The 17,239-nt window shown below is 39.3% G+C and overlaps 1 protein-coding gene across 2 annotated transcripts in view; it reads right to left on the bottom strand.

Annotated features, from left to right (window-relative positions):
* samd12 (sterile alpha motif domain containing 12) overlaps positions 1-17,239 on the bottom strand; it is a 119,304-nt gene that overhangs the window by 18,037 nt on the left and 84,028 nt on the right. Inside the window, exon 5 of one of the 2 annotated variants that reach the window (XM_015044880.1) lies at positions 10,321-11,347. The exons of the other annotated variant lie outside the window; for it this stretch is intronic. Within the exon in view, the coding sequence (XP_014900366.1) occupies positions 11,229-11,347 (119 nt within the window). The 3' untranslated portion in view covers positions 10,321-11,228. Of the gene's footprint in view, positions 1-10,320; positions 11,348-17,239 lie in introns of those variants that run through there. 2 annotated transcript variants of the gene reach the window in all.

Raw genomic sequence — 17,239 nt, 5'->3', positions numbered from 1 at the left:
ATCCCTCCAGTCCCTCCTGTCCCCTCTTGTCCCTCTCATCCCTCCAGTCCCTCTCATCCCTCCAGTCCCTCTTGTCCCCTCTTGTCCCTCCGGTCCCTCCAGTCCCTCTCATCCCTCCAGTCCCTCTTGTCCCCTCTTGTCCCTCCGGTCCCTCCAGTCCCTCTCATCCCTCCAGTCCCTCTTGTCCCCTCTTGTCCCTCTTGTCCCTCCAGTCCCTCCGGTCCGGCTGCTGTGGACCGAACCACCTGTACACGTGGTGTTTTCTGTGAGCGTCAGTTGCTCCCGCTGACTCTGCAGCATCAAACTTATATTTACCAGCAGGGGGTCTGAAAGCAGAACGACGTCCCCCTGTGGGACCGGCTCTGTACTCGCCGCAGCGCCGCGCCGTCACCTGAGCTAAACACTTTCACCTCACAGTTGGGTTGCACGCCACCGCAGCTGCGTTAACGCATACGTTATTAGTTTCGGGGCGTGTAGGTCCCGGCGGGTACGGCGGGGCATCTGCAAGCAATGATGTGGGAATATGATGAATAATAATCACCACATCAAGTTCAGATGTGAAGGGGAAACTGGTAAAGAAATTCCTGCAGGCGATAAACTGTTTTCCTTTAGCTGCTTACATTCACACCTGCTGCTGCAGAAAGGTGTTGCGCTCCAGCATGCTCTACTCTACGCCAAGATTAGAAGTACATTTCACCTCAACGTGGATCTGGAGAGCAGCACAGCTCCTACCTGTAGGAGTGTAATGGGTCTGGGTCAGCAGACAGCGGCTGAGCAGAGGGAGGTTAATGTGGAGCAGAAAGTGTCTTTGCTCCACTGCCGCCAAGCATCAGCGCTGCTTTTGTTGTGTTAGACACAGCTGGGTAACGGTGGCAGCTAGCTGCAAATACCAATTTAGATACACACACGTTAGACGGGATTAGATGCTTCAGCCATGAGTGTGTGCAGCTGTGGATCCAGGAGGTACCGGTGTCTCTTCAGTAGGTTACAGCCGTCTTTAGGTGCTGCGTGCAAACGTGACGTTACGTCAGCTCAAAGTGCGACGCTACGGCTGGTTGAGTTTAAAAATAACGATGGATAAATCGGTTAAACCGGGTTATTACAGTTTTTTTTAGGTGGTCAATTGTAATTTTCTCCAAAAACAAAGTTATTTGAAAAATACATCAGTGGTATTGTTCTTTAGGGGTTATCTGATGTCACAATATTATTTTTTTACCTGCAAGAGTGGAAGGAGGGACCGGGTCTGTCGGCCATATTGGATTTAACAAAAATAATTTCTTGCATTTGCAGCTGATGGCCAGTAGTTTGTTTTATGATGCATTAGTGTCCACTTCAGTGGTCTGTGTGCATTTATAACATAAAAATCCACAGGAAGCACAAGAAAATGGCTTTTAGATACTGTCCACTGTAGTGACCGCTATGCATGAAAGGGTTAAATACAACAGATAAATAGTATTGATAGAAATGGGTGTATAATTTTATATTAAATGGTAAAAAAAGAGGATTTTTGTTTTTGTCAAAGCAACACAAGTCTATTTTTCTTTTATAGTGTTTCTAAATTACAAATATAAGCACAACTCTAAAGTACAACTCCTTTATTGGTTTCAGAGTCTGTAAATAACTCAACATGCTGCGAGTAGACATGTTCATAACCCGCTATAACTACCAAACAGCATGGATGAACCAAAAAACAACAATAAGTGCTGCTAAATGACTAATATTTTCATTTCAGGTTGTTTATATTCACATGTTGTGTTACTGGGGGGCAATTTGAAGGTGGATGAAACTGGTCCTGTTCCTCTGGATCTTTAAGCAAAGAAACAAGTTATCTTTCAGCAGAAAGTCAAGCCCCAAGTATTTCAGTGAAAAGTCAAATCACTATATTTTATAGGTTCATCAGGACCTTTAATCAGTCAACAGCTCCCCTGTTCTAACATAAAAAGTTTGCATAAACTGTTTGCATAGTTGGAAAAGCAGTCCCACAATGAAGTTAGCATACTAAATTGTGTTATAAAATAATTTTAGTTAGGCTTTTGTCTTTATGTAGATCATACATAACCTGGCATAACAAAAGAAGACATTTGACCTTTAATTGCATCAACTTTAAGCGGAGTTTTAAAAAAGAGGCAGCAGGACTCGTCTTCTGCAGATGAAAGCAGAGCAGATCAGTGGAGAGCACATTAAGCGTTACACAAGTACACCGTTAAGAGGGGGAACTTGGTATGCTGCAGAATAACTCTCCTGCATTAAGGCCAGGCATGGAGCGAGGCGGTATCATCTATTCACGGAGCAGAAGCCGCGTGTTTTATGAAAATACATCTGCGGTGGAGCTGGAAGGTGGGGTCCGCCCGGCGACCGACCGGGTTTGATTTAGGGAGAAAACCGGTTTATCTGGGAAGTGAAAGTGGAGAGAGGGAACATTTGCACAAATGATGACTAATTGCCGGAGTCTTGTTCCCACATGCCCGCAAATAAATGTGTCACCTGGTTTTACCGCCTACTTGACAGTGAGTAATCGCACAGTGAGAGACATCTGCCACGATGCAGGATGGCGTCTCACCGCCGGCCCAGCCGACGCGAGCGCCCAACGAGGAAGTTACTGCGAAATGTAACCCTGACGTCTTGAAAAACGGAGAGAAACATCCATGTTGAGGACTTTTGTTCTTAAGAAAATCAGCAATCGATGCATAAAACTAGCCATAAAATAAGATGATGTTTGGAGAAATGGCTAAAAAAAAAGTGGAAGGCGGGGAAGCAAGAGAACAGTTTAGCTACTATCAGCAGCAGATGGTTAGGCTAAAATTAAACCAACAAAAAGATTCACAGGGAAACTTTCTGGCTTCGATTTAGCTGGTGTGTTTGTGTTGTAGCTTCAAATAAGCCTTGAATGTTTTACAAGTTGTGTTTGCAGTTTTGCTGCATCACTTGGCTGAGATGAAATCAGGTACATTGGATGTAAGCCAGCGGCGCTTTAATAAAGTGTTTGTTATTTATATTTCCTCCTCCTCTGAAAATCCCTGGTTATTTGTTGCTCCAAGTGTAATAGTGAATCTGGGAAGAGCTGATTGAAGAACAGATAGAAATACTACACAACTTCCTCCTTCACTCCTCTTTTTTTAGAGCTATGAAAAGTATTAGCTTGTTTACACATTTCTTCTGTGCTGCAGTTAGCTTCTTGTAGCTCCGTTTTTAGGTTATTTCATCGCAATGCAGCTTAATAAATATTTTTTTATCACAATTAAGAGCAACCTGTCATATAGTAGTTTGACTACATTGAACATAGTGTAATAAACGAATAAACAAAGTCATATTCAAACAAAATAAAATTAAAACCAAAGCAAACAAAACAGTAGTAATCTGTAGCATCATCTGATAAACTTCTATTCATGCTAACTTGGTTTTTATTATTTCGTATCACGTCTATAACTAGAACAGTGCATCATAAGTGCATGCCTGTATTGCAAACATTTTAACATGTCAAAATTATTTCTAATGACCAACTGACTGCAGGATTAACATTTTATTGCATAATCAACTTATTGTGTTACTTCAGTCACTGTGAAAATGATGTACATCAAAACTAGCTTAAAAGAAATTTAACTGTGTGAAACAAAAAAGTGCCGTTGCCTAGCAACCTCTCAGCCAATAGAATTAAAGTTTTATACTGGGTGCGTTTGTTTCCTTGTAGTGGGTGTGCCTGTGTGGCTACTAAATATCCGCTAGCAGGACGCTACTGATCGATCGCTAACAGCCTATTGATCTTAGGCACCCAGTAGAACACTTTTATTCTATTGGCCGAGAGGTTGCCAGGCAACGTTTCTTTTCTGTTGCAAGTGCAGCAGAAAATGCGAGCAGAGAGGTTTGCAAGCGGAGATTTGAGTGGAGAAATTTTTGGAAAAACTCAGTGAATATTTGAAAGAGAGCAGAAGTTTTGAGTAAAAGTATTTTTGAGAGCAAAAGACATAAAATCCTGCTTTCAAACTGAAACTGTGCGCTCTCGAATTATGGCAGAAAAATTCCCCCTTAACCTTAAAGTTGCAATTAGTAATGTGAAAAAAATGTGAAGGGCTTGAATACTTTTGCCATGACAGAAGCATGTGACACTAAAACACTATTTCACTTATTTTATAAGGTTTACAGGCAAAGGGGAAAAAATAAAAACGCCAAGTCGTTTAATTCCAGAGATCTTGACGCTGCTAACCAGCGTCTCCATCACGCAGGCAGAGCCTCAAATTGCCGCACATCATTACCAAGTCATTGAGCTTTCTCTGAAGATCAAAGGCAGCAAACTAACAATGCATGCTTGAATGGCTTTTTAAATGAATTAACTGTCACACTGAGAAAGCTCAGAGTTCTTCAGAAAAAAATCCAACTGACCTCCTTCAAGTGCTCGCAGGAGGAAAGACAAACGTGAGCCAATCCCAGCGCCGTTAAACAAAAACGTCATTCTCTACAGCTGCTGGAGGAGAAAATTAGTTTGTATTAATGGATCAGTGGTCATGAGACGAGCAGGTAGCATGCAAATCACCTCGCAGCTCACCTTGACAACCAGAAAAAAAGAAAGAAAGCAAGCATACAGCCAAATAACATGGAGCTCCTACACGGCACGAGGCCGACGCTGAATAGCTAGCAGTGATTCAGACAGTTCGTTAAAAGGAGTTGATAGACTCCCTCGCCTCGCCTCTGCGTCTCCTCGCTCTGTGAAAAGCTGCACCGGGGTGATTGATGGCTGAATGCAGGCCTTAATTTGTGGGACGTGAAAAGATTGCTGGGCTACAATGGCTGACAAAACAGGAACAAAGGGAGAGGAGATATAGATGGACGACAAGCGGAAAATGAAGATGTGAAGATTCATTGTTAGTCCTCGTCACGAGGCAGGTTGACATTTTTTGGTGGGGTGCAGCACTGATGTCTGCTTAATAAGGCAGTAAATAAAGCCACATTTTTACAAAAAACCGTTTTAGATTCTTTACAGAACAGATAAATATGATAAATGTTAGGAGCTTATATGGTAACCTGAGTTTTTATTTATGTACTGCTTAATCTTCAGGTTTTGCTGATTTATATACAGTGTCAACATTTCTTCTCCCGTCAAGCTGCTTGTAGTTATATTAGGCTGTGTGATTAAAACTTGATAAAAAAAATGTTTGTTAAACAAAGCTGAAAGTTGCTAAAGATTGAGGACGTTATGTTTCTAACACCAAGCAGTTAATGTTGTTGTGTGATGTTTGTTTATGTTGTTATATTTGCATGCAAGTGCTGCAAAACAATTTCCCTACTTGGATAAATAAAGCTGTCTGTCTGTCTGAAAGTAGTGATTCTAAAGTCTGCAGATGAATTCAAGTCCATTGATTCAAGATTATTTGGTGAATCAGGATAAAAAAGTCAGATGGAGACCTAACAAACCAGCACCCTCCGCAGGATTTTTAAAGCACTGAGGACTGAATAGGTCTGACTGAAAAACCGAAAACATGACAACATTTCATTAGACCTGGGGTCTGCGACAATGACTCTTGATATTTGCTAAAAAAAAAAAAAAAAAAAAAAAAAAAATTTTTTAAAATATAAATATAAAAAATGAGGATTTTAGAAGTTCTGTTGCACCAAATAAATTCTGCAATGAATTCCCACAACAAAATGACTAGCATTGCTAATATCTGATATTTTTCTCATCACTATATTGGAATCTAAGCTTTTTTGTTTACATCATTTTCCACAAACATCGACATCCCATAGTAGAAAATTAATACATTATTCTTTTGGTAAATGTTTTGTTTTTCTTTGTTTTAAAACCTAAAAGCAAAAATAAAAAGGTGTTTTTTTAAAACATAAAAGATCATAAAAGACAGTAGATATTCATCAAAGTAATTTAAGTTGTGATTTCACAAAAAATTATGCCACATTTGCTGCTCTAAATGAGTTTTATGTAGCTTTACTCAGGGCAAAAGTGGCTCTTTGGTTTGTAAAGATTGCAGCATTTTTTGCTCCAGTTCTGACCAGCATTGTTATTCTGAGCGTCACGGGCTCCCATATAACCCAGTAACTGTATCAGCAAGATGTTTTATACTACAGAGCAGAACAAATCTCTGTTTTCTATATAAGTTTCAAGTTTCAAACTTAAATGGGAACTATGATGCAAAATCTACATCTTGCAGGTTTGTGTAATTCCATTTGGGTGTTTTTAAAAACAACCTGAGAGCTTAAAAAACACACCCAGCTGATTTTTGGCAATAACGTCATGTTTTTTGGTGTCTGGAAAATGAGGAGTTTTAAAAACTTTCTGAATGTAACATCACAAATCAGCAGGTACTGCCCGTTGCTCCAGCATGTTTGGTCAGCTGGTTTTATCACTGCTGGAAAAGACAAATGTTTTGTTGTTCATTCAAAATCCAGAAACCATTTGCTGCATTCTTGTTGGTTGTGCAGAAGGCTCTACTAACGCTTTTCAGAGATATACGGTTATATAATTGCACATCTTTTTGCAGCCATTTTTTTGTGTGAGCATAAACATTGAATTGGGGGCGTGGCCAGCAGCAGCTCATGTGGATTTAAAGTGACAGAGGCCCTAAAACAGCTGAAAGTAGGCAGAATAGAGTAGCCTAAAATTTCATTAGCCAAGAATGATTTTGTGCAAATAAATTGTAATGAATGTGTTTTGTTTCGCCCAGATACCTGTTAAAGGAAGCATTATTAAGTGGTCCAACTACAAAATAACATAAGGTTCGGTCCTAAAAGTCTGGTTTTGTCTAGTCCAATGAACTGAAATCTTTGTTTTAATGTGAGCCACAGTTCAAAGGTCAGCACCAGATTTCAGACGAGCTTTCCTTCCTGCTAGATAAAAACTGAGCATCCAAATGACTTCTGGTTTGTTTAAGATGTTCCTTTTTACCAGCTGAACAGTAAAACCGTGTTCAGAGTGAAAGTTTCTGTTCTTTCTGAGGATTTCTGCTCCTGTTTTTCTCCACAAGTGAAGCAAGGAGGTTTCAACTCAGAAAGATAAAAGATTTGTCAGGAGGAGACTTTTGTTTTGGCTCCCAGCTCCTCATCTTTTTAACTCACTTTCCATTATCCTCCACTTTTCTTCTTCCCCTTTAACTTTCCTTCTCTTCAGTGTCTTTAAAGCTCTCAGCTAATTAAGGAAAATGCGACTGAGTCACAGGTATCTGCAAGTGTTTCAAGATCAGTTACAGTCCACTTGTCACAACTGTGCAGAGAAGTCAGCCATGAACATGAATATTTATACAAATTGGTGTTAGAGCAGAAAGTCTTCAAGCACGTTGCACTTCGCTTCAACGTGCAATTACAGAAGACGCCACTCTTCGCTATTTGAAAGCAGCGACAGTAGACTGAGGTGTTTACATCATCAGAGTGCTGCCGCAATTGGAGGAGAGCTGGAGACGTGTGAAGATTAGAGAGCAACAAGTTGGGTAAATGGCGCCTTTCATGGGACGCTGACGGAGGCGAGGAGGGGAAATACGGAGAGATGACAGGTAGAGCTGAGCGGAGGGAGGAGGGAAAGTAAGGCAGGCTGGATGACGATCGGCTTCACAACAGAAAACACCGCTGGGCATCCAGCTCCATGCCGAGAATGTTGATGTGAGGGAATGAGAAACGGTTTCCAGGAACGTGTCGCTCAGCAAACAGAGACGAACCGCAGCAGATCCAGCTGATCGGCTGATACACGATCAATAATTATAAGGTATGGCGGGAATTCAGAGGCGGCAGCGATTCACTACCAGAGGGAAAACTTTGTAGAATGAATCCATCCATCTATCCAACGATCCATCTAATGATTCATCCAACGATCCATCCATCCATCCATCCATCCATCCATCCATCCATCCCTTGGTTTATCCAAGGAATCTATAACTACATCCATCCTTTTGTCTCAGTCTATCATCCATCCATCCATCCATCCATCCATCCATCCATCCATCCATCCTCTTGTCCGTCCGCCCATACATCCACATTTCTTTTATCTTTTATAAGTTCATTTTATCTATCTTTTCATCGTCTCTGTCCTCTACATTGTTTTCTTTTATTTTAGATGTTGAGTTTCACTCCTGCAGTTCACAGGTTTAAAGTCTCTCGTGGATCAAACTGAGCAGCAGCCAGTTTTATCCAATGCATCAGATTTGCTTTGGAGCATAAAACTGCATTATGACAACGCTAAAGTGAAACGCCATCTGCAGCGATTTCAGGGAATCTGTGATTCTACCAATTTGTGAACTCCAAACTATCTGCAATGAAAAATAAAATTCACAAGGCTGGAAACGTTTAGGATATCCCCAAATCTTTCCAGAAGTCAAAGGTCAGACAAAAAGGTTGAGATTTTTAAAGATAAATCGCAACCAACTCATGATTATTTTTACTCAGCCATCCTGTCTTTTTGGTAAAGATTTACCGTACTTTTATTTTTCTACCGAAAAGTAAAAACCACAAACACATTCAGCATCAGAAAGCTGGAAAAAAGAGACATTGCCTTGATTAACTCCTATAAAAGTGTTTCCACCAATTTAACACCGGAGAGGGAACAACATTAAGAGAAAGTAAACAGAGTTCTGCCATTTCAGTTGCTGCTTAGGTGCAGCAATTTTCTGCTAAATATGATTTTCAGAGCCGGTATTCCTGGAGTCCGGCTCTCAAAGCGTTTTCCATCAGCATGTTCTGTCAGGCAGCCGCGTTTGGCCGAACCATCATGGCAGACGGCCGCCTCTCCTCTCCCCGGAGCCAGTCCGCTTTAATTGAAGTGCCGCTGAAACACACTGCTGCGGCTCTCACAGCACCGTTATCTCCAGCATCTCTGCCATCCTCAGAAAGTAGACCGACAGTTCACTGGTCTGCAAAATACAGGGTGGCAAAGTGTTGGAAACAAATAAACACACAGGCAAAAACTCAAATACACACATACGCAGAGAGAGCGAGTTAAAGCGGCCGCCGTTCTCCGTCCGCAGACAAAATTCGTACCAAATTGGTATGAGGTGCAAAATAAAACAGAGCAAGCACTCAGAGTGGGAAGTGGAGTGAGCCGTGACAGTAGAAACCGGAGAGAACGACACCTGGAAAAAGGAGGAGAAGGTGAGGAAAAGGGATGAGCTCGGCGTGAACAGAAAATTAATGGCTGCCATCTCTGCGGTTTTCATCCCGGCTCCTCTTATGATCCGGGTTGAGGTTGAAGGCTGAGAGCTAATTATTGTTTAGGTCCAACGACAATAAAGGAATAGCACGCTGATTTGTTTTTATATACTGTCTGAATATTTGATGAAACAAACCTGAGACACATCTGGTGAAGTTCAAGTTCAACACAGAACAAAACTCAAAAATAATGAATTGAGTAAAAATTGCATTTTTGCCAATGCAACATAACTTTAGTGATTATTACATTGGTTTTATAGAGCTAGTTTGAGTAGTTTACAAATGTATCTGAAACGTGTCAGTTCTAGGCTTTTTTTCACCGTCCATGTCTGTCATGGATCTCATTTCTACCCATTTTCGTTCTTATGTTATCTTATCAAAGGAGGCATTAAATTCTTTAGAAGTGAAATCACACCAACCCCGTTTAGTCCGCTTTAATTCAGCTCTAGTTTGTATTCAAAGAAAGTCCGGTTAGTTTAAAATGTGAAAGAATGATCGAACTCTGATGCGGATTGAAAAAGCGAAATCTGGTGCGGTTTGAACACACAGGGCATTCTGGGTAAATACAACCAAAACAAACGTGTGTTTCTAGTGCAGTTATGTCAAACTCATTTTCATTTTGGTCCACATCGTGATCCAGAATGTCTTTAAAGGGCAGCTTGTGGAAGAACGTGTTGATTTTAACCAGCTGTTAATACTAATTCTGCTGATTCTGCATTCTGTGAGAATGTTTAAATATTAAACATGTTTTCTTCTTCATCTAATTTGGCACAATACAAATGAAACTGCTGACTGAGAAAATAATATAAAAAAACACAACTATTATCTTAAAGATTCTATTTCTACAGGCCAGAGGGCCACATTAAATCTTCTAGCGGGACAGATTTGGCCCCCGGGCCTTGAGTTTGACACAATGGGAGGGTTTTTACCAAATATATAGAGAACTCCTACAGCCATTAAAATCAGACGATACTCCATTTGTTGGTGGAATCAACTGACTCACTCGCTCTGTGGTTACCTAGCAACTCGTTCTACGGTTACCTAGCAACAACCTGCTGAGTAACTGCCACAGCAGAAGTTTCAGGTTCCTGAAACCTCTGCTGTGCTTGAAACGCCTCGTAACTGCTTAAAAACAAAACAACGTGGAGCGAAAACTTTGGATAAAACAACAAAGGCAGCTTTTCAGATTTCAGATATTTAATACAAAAAACTAATCAACAATTATTGACATCGACTGATGTGAAACATCATGGATAAATCTTTTATCTGTATTGAACAGCCCTTCTAAACCGATAGATGACGATGATTTCTCATTTTTTCCTTTATTTTCTGTAGAGATGGTTCAGTCTACTTCATGTTGTCTCTGAGATATTTATTGAATCAACCGGTCTGGCTGGTAAAACTGAACTCCTTTCTCAAAAACAATGTAATGACGAGTGAGCAAATACTTTCTGACATACATTTCTTCTATTTTCCTTAGCAAAAGCAATCTGGACCATGCATCTCTTTTTCATAGGACAGTATTTTCAGGAAATATGATTGCATCTCGAATGTTTTCTCGGTTTAACAAAGCATGACCCAATTATGAAACCCATCTAAAAATGCTTCAGAGGTTGTGGGCAGTTTTTGGCTCTCTGTAGCTCCGCTCTTGTTGATCTGAAATGCTTTTTGATTTCACACTTGCAGCCAAATGGAAGATGAAGAGGCAGTGAGTTATCAATAATTGATCAGCCTCCAAACCCTCGGGCGTTTCCCTTGTTTCGAACCGTGACTGGATCTTCTGGAAGCCAAGGTCACATGGTAGTGACTACACTTCATCAGCAGCAGCAAATTTCACACAGTTTGCTAATGTATTCGCACCATTAGCGCCTGCATAATGAGCAGCAGGACACTGTTTAGCATGCAGTAAACACCTGCTTGGCCCCAAATCATATTTCGCCGTTTCTCATCGTCAGCAACTCTGGCGGTGGAAGGTGTGGGAGAGGACGGAGGGAGCCATTTGTATTCTGCTAATCGTCCAGTCCAGCGCTGCTGCAGAGGCTAATGGGGGTTAACGGGGACCTTCGTTTAAACACACGGCGAGCGCCCGGCTCTCACTTCGTTTCTGAGGGGTCGCAGGGAGCCAGACGTCCGCGGACTAACCCTTCAATTTGCTTGTTCGCTACAGGCCGGGTCGGCCCTGGAGGGGCTTGGAGGTGTGTGTTGGAGGAGGCTGGAGAGAAGAGGATGGTGATTAAAATTACAGCGGTGATGAAAAACCACATGTGGTCGTAATAAACTGTGAGTGGAGTTTGTTTGAGGACTAACATATACACTCATTTATCATTTTAGAACTTACTTTTCTTTTTCATCATATTTCCAGGTTAATTGCAGATTTTTCTAGTTGGGTATGGAAGTACTGACCTGACGAATCAAAAATCGCTCTTGGAGCCAACAAACGTTAGATCAAGCTGCTGCTAATTAAATGCACCGATCTGGAAGGATGAACTTGGTTTCTGCAAAAACACTAAATCTTTTCACAAAGTATTTTCCATCTAGTTCCTAATACAATAAGACACAATTAACAGGTAACTTTTCAGCAACATACGGGAGTTTAAGCCAATAATTCATTAATTTTGATGAAAAACTACTGGCTATAAATGAAATAATCTGGCAGTGAAACAATAATTTTAACATATTATAAATTAAAATGTTTAGTTCCCTAAACTATTTCTGCTATATTCTCCCAATAATGCGATTAAAAAATGCCCATTTATAATAAACGTCTTAGTCACAAATTAGTGTCACTTATATCACTAAACTCCACACAATAACTGCATTTACTCATATTTCCACGTTTATTAATGTTTATTGATACTCTTATCAAACAGTGGAGAAAATAGTAAAAATAATCCTGACAATATGAACATTTAAAAAACAAAAAAAATCACTAATTGGGATTTATTGTAACAATAAATTCTTGTAAGAACTTTGCCATGACACACGATAAATGCCCCAAAATGAACAAGATTAAAATGAAAAACATTATGAAACCAGATAAAATGTTTCCTAAATTATTGGAGGTTGTTTTCTTTTTGCCACTGAGCTTTTTCACTAAACTTGATGCCAGTTTAGTGTCAGGTTGAAAGGAGCTAGATGTATAAATGTGGTGACTGTTGTGATGAAATAGATCAAAAGTGTGGATTATTTTAAATCTGCACTTTAAGAAGCATTTGTATATAAAAAAACCTGATTTTTCTCACTATAAGTGCCGCTTTCCTGCAGTTGAAAGGTGCAATCTCAGCAGGAAAAGTTTTTATTTTTATTTTGCATTTTACTTTGCTTCAATGAATTATTAAAATAGAGAAATCTAGAAAAATGACCACATCTTCCATTATACAAAGGGAAATAGCATTTTACATGCAGGTCTCACTTCTTACAGATTCAATGCACCTGCAATATTTTACATAAAATACCAGACTCTTATTTTGTTTTGCATAGTTTATGTTCGGTTTTGAGAACCAGAATGAGCTTGTCAAAGTAAAATAACTTGAATTAAACCAAAGTCATGCTACAGTATATATTATAGAACATATGATAGCTCAACATTACTTCCCTTATGAGCGAAAGCAAAGAAACTCTGTAGTAAAAGGAAACCACTTTATTCCTGCAAATACGTTGGTTAAATTATTGATTCTGAATGTAAAAACACAGCGGCTCTAAATCATATATTAGCTTTACATTTGCACATTCCATTTACTGCATGCAAAGGTTTTGAATTATAAATCCCTTGTGGAGAAGATTTGACCCGAGGCTTGCAGAGCAACCGTGAGGCTCATAAAGGGAGCATCATGATGTTTCTGTTGTGACTAAGCCCTGAAACGTCTTTATAGATGATTAGTTCGTGTTCTACAAGCCGGTCACTCCTTGGGAGCTACGATGGTTTCAACGATGGGAAAACATTTCCAATTTAATGTTATTTGTTAGATTTGATGTACAGTAAATTATTTTTATCAGCTCTGGATCCAAACAGAGTGGGAACTGGAAGGAGGTGGAACAGATTTATTTTAAATTCCTTCTAAATGTGGGCAGACAGGAAGTTCTGCAAATGCTTCCCTTCAGCCATAAAGACCACAGCTCAGGCTGTAACGTTTGCAAATATTCACCAAGATGAAGCGTCCTTGAGCTAAACGGAGAAGCTTTGTTCTGGAGTCACCTCAGAGAGGAGACAAAACATCTCTTCCTGGTAGCAACTCCTAAAATATTTAAACAAGATTTACCAACGAAGAGATACAACCAAAGAAAGCATTTCTGAGCTTTAAAGTTCACTTAGTGTTCAATATTACATTGAAGGCTTAAGTCTTAAAGAAAAATATCAAGATCTATTTTATGTTTTCTCAATTTCTGCTTTATGGGGCCGATTTACCCCAAACGAAAGCTGCCATTAAAGGTGTTAGATATGCTAAATGATTGAAAAATAGCTTTGTGCAAAATAAGAGTTGCAAAGTTTGCCATGTTTTAAGTTTCATGCATTCACACTATGTACATTTAGCTAGTTTTATAGGGCATAAAGGCCCTTAGTTCTGATACCTGATATTATTTTTAAGGAGTAAAAATAGTAGGGTTATTAGAAAATATTAACATATTGGGTCAGTTGTAATTTAGGTCATAACTATTTTTAGCAATATATAAATAGTGGATATGTATAGTCCTGATACTGTGCAGCCCTATTTGGAGGTTAGGACATTGGGGGCAATGAATGAAAATGTATATTTATCTAGTAAATTAGCATAAAAGTCCATCTCAGACATAATTACATTTAATATTTGACCATTTTGGAGATTATATGGCATTTTATGAGCATAATCTTCAGCTGACCTTCTGTTTGCAGCTGTGCTTGAAGTTTGTGGAATAAGTGAACGTGATACTGTGAGGAAGAGGAACTGCTTGTTCTGGAAATGTCTCCAGGGAAGAACGTTGTTTCTGCAGCTCCCACAGATGTTAGATCTCTGAAATCTGCAACCTGCCGAAGCTTAATGAAGATGTAAGTAACTAGTTTGCCGTTTTTCACTTTTAATTTTCACCTCCAGAGTGGATTTGATGGATCGTCATGTCCTGTCATGGCTGTGTGTTACTTTTTGATGTGTTGTGGGTTTGAATAGTGCTGCGTTGCTGGGATGAAGGTTGAGGAATTCACAGTGTTCCCCTGCGTCAGAGCAGAATATGTTTTTTCTGCAATTTTCTTTTTTTTTCTGATTTATAGATCATAAAACCCACTTTAAGTTGAATGTCAATGCTCTACGCATAGTTCCCACAAGTTTGAAGTGATCGCGCCATCTTAGGCAAGCGCAACACGTAGCGGACCAACGGCTTTGAGACCAACAAAAAGAAAACATGTGGACACCCTTGACCAAGGTACAAGAGAAAGATACATGAACAAAGTGGCTGCTGTCGGGATCGACGTGTATGAGACGGAGATGGGAAATATGCCAGACGATGTGGATAAGCTGCCTCCGATTTCAAACTACGATATAGTTCAGTACTTGGCGAACAGGAAGCGTGCGTACAACATGGAGGAGCTTCACGGCCAGAAATCACTGGACACATGCGATCAATGTTTAAACGTCTTTGTAAATAATGTACGAACTCTTTGTGTGAATAACAAGGTTCTGGTCACTGGCAGAGTAAGCACATGTAGTAACACATGTAGGCTACATGTCCGTCTCAGCAAGCAGACTAAAGCTACATTAGCTAAGCTAGTTTTGCTGGTTCGGCAGTAAATACTACAGTAAATATCACGAGGGACACAAATATTGCAATCATGTAATAAATGTAATGTACTTATAAGTTAGACAGGAAAGAGGGGGGAGTTAGTTCAAAGCTTGCAGATTTTTTTTTATCGTCGTCATAGCAACTCCATAGCAACCGCTTGCTGAGAGGCCCGTCAGTTACAAAGTTTATGGAAGTGTGACATCACGCATTAATGCCTCCAGGTGGACAGATTATTACTAAAATTAGGTCACGCAGTCAGTTTCATATCCAGTTTCAAGCCTTGTGCATCCTGAGGCTAGAGAGACATCAGCACTGACAGAGAGCTTCTGTAATGTTCTATGAGACTGAGTTATAACATTGTAGCAGTACTGTAAATGCTGTGAAGGTGGTGAACATGCCCGTTTTCTGTGACTTTGCGTACACACCTCCAAATTGCACATATATATATAGGCTGGTTGCTGGAAGACCAAGTGAAGCTGTCAGTTTTTCAGGTAGCAGTTGATTACAAAAGTCGTGACAGAGAGAAGTCCTGGAAACATAATTAGCAACAAGGTGGAAAGCCAATTAGGAAATAGAGCAGACAGCAGATCTTAGGGTATAAAATGTGATCCATTAAAATCATATATATAAAAAAAAAAAACATGCTTGGAGCAACCAGCTAAAAAATAAGACCAGTAATCAGATTTTAGAGTTTGTGTGTGTAATAAAGTCTTACTTAAAGCTGCTGGCAATAGAATGGCTGAAACCAATGGTGGAGGCACAGAAACCTAATTTTATTTTGGGGATTCCTTTAAATTATTCATAAAGATGTGTTACGTAGGGAGGAAACGCTGGTAGAAAAAATATGTGATAGTAGTCAGTATGTTAATGTAAAGAACCATTAACATTTCTCTATGCATATAAAATAAAACAAATGAAAGTAACAGACTTTAAACAGTTGGATAAAAAGCTAAATCTATTGCTGAATCTTGATATTAACTTTTAAAAGTAGCATTTATTTATTCAGTTGTCTTTTAGACCATTCTAATTTTCTCCACAAGTCAAAGTTGAACACAAGAAGCTCTGAAGACAGAAATAAGTGACATTTAACAGTGAAATACGACCTCAGAACTAATTACGCACTACATTCGGTCATTAAAGAAATGAGTCACACTCAAGGTTAGCCTATCCATTTTGTAGTAGTGCAAAAAGCCCATCACTGAAGTAATTAGAGTTCAGAGAAACACTAGCAGCGCCGACTTACCTTTTCTGAAACTTGAATGACCTCTTTCATTACTGGAAATTCAAATTTTATACCTTGAATAGTTTTTTTTTTTTTTTTGGAAGATAAAAAAAAAATTTTAACACAAGAAATCTGCTGTTTTTACAAATCAGTAAAAACCTTCAGATATCGAAATATTTTTCTAAATTTATTGATTTTTTTTTTCCATTTTAAGAAAGTGCATACTAAAAAACAACTACTTTTTAGTATGCAGTTGGCTTTAAAGGGAGTTTATAGGAAGGGTGATAAAAATCTATGCTTCTACTTCCAAAAAAACTAAAATAAAGGATATTTCGCCCATAAATACAGATTTCAAGACCCACTGATGCAGCTTTACCAATGAGCAGCATCATATTTCACGATGACTGAACATCCGTAAGGAGCATTTTATTTTTACTTTCTGCAGAAGAAAATGCTGACTCCACGTAAACTCCCGGTCTTCTCCCCATTGCCTCGTGATCCCGTTTCATCTTTTTCACTGTGAGGTAAAACCCTTAAGGTGGACAGGAACAGCCAGGCGCCAGAGACTTCCCAGAAATTTTATAAAAGCACTCACAGAAATCCAATTTGGAGGAGAAAACCAACTTTAAGTAACGGTGAATAAAGTCAGAAAATGAAACTGGAATTCAGGCACAAAATCCAGAGCATGTTATGTTTATACAGTACGTAATTCTGGATAATTTTAGAATACCAGCTTATTATAGACAAGCACAGGCTTCTCTAAAGAATTCAGACCAAGATTCAACACTGCATCTTGTGTTTATTTGTGTTGTTTTTTTTAACTAATATTTAAATTAATCTGAAGTTCTGAAAAACAGGCAAACAATTGAAAATAAGGAAACACTTTTTCACACTGAACTGTTGGCATTAATATTGAGATTAAAAGTGGGAAGTGAACACCACACCAGTGACTGGACCTTAGAGCTGCAGTACGCAACTTTTACTGAAAATATGTTTTTTACAATTTTGTTAAAACTGTCACCACGTCGTGAATGTATGAGACAGAATCTGTGAAAAGATCCATTTCCCCCCTGAGTTACTTCTGCCATGTAAGGAAATTTATCGCTCCCATTCAGAAACAAGCAATCGGAG

The sequence above is a fragment of the Poecilia latipinna genome, unplaced genomic scaffold, assembly GCF_001443285.1.
Source record: "Poecilia latipinna isolate Pla-1442-1.1 unplaced genomic scaffold, P_latipinna-1.0 Scaffold695, whole genome shotgun sequence".
Classification (NCBI taxonomy): domain Eukaryota; kingdom Metazoa; phylum Chordata; class Actinopteri; order Cyprinodontiformes; family Poeciliidae; genus Poecilia; species Poecilia latipinna.
This window is presented reverse-complemented; position numbering and strand designations above follow the sequence as displayed.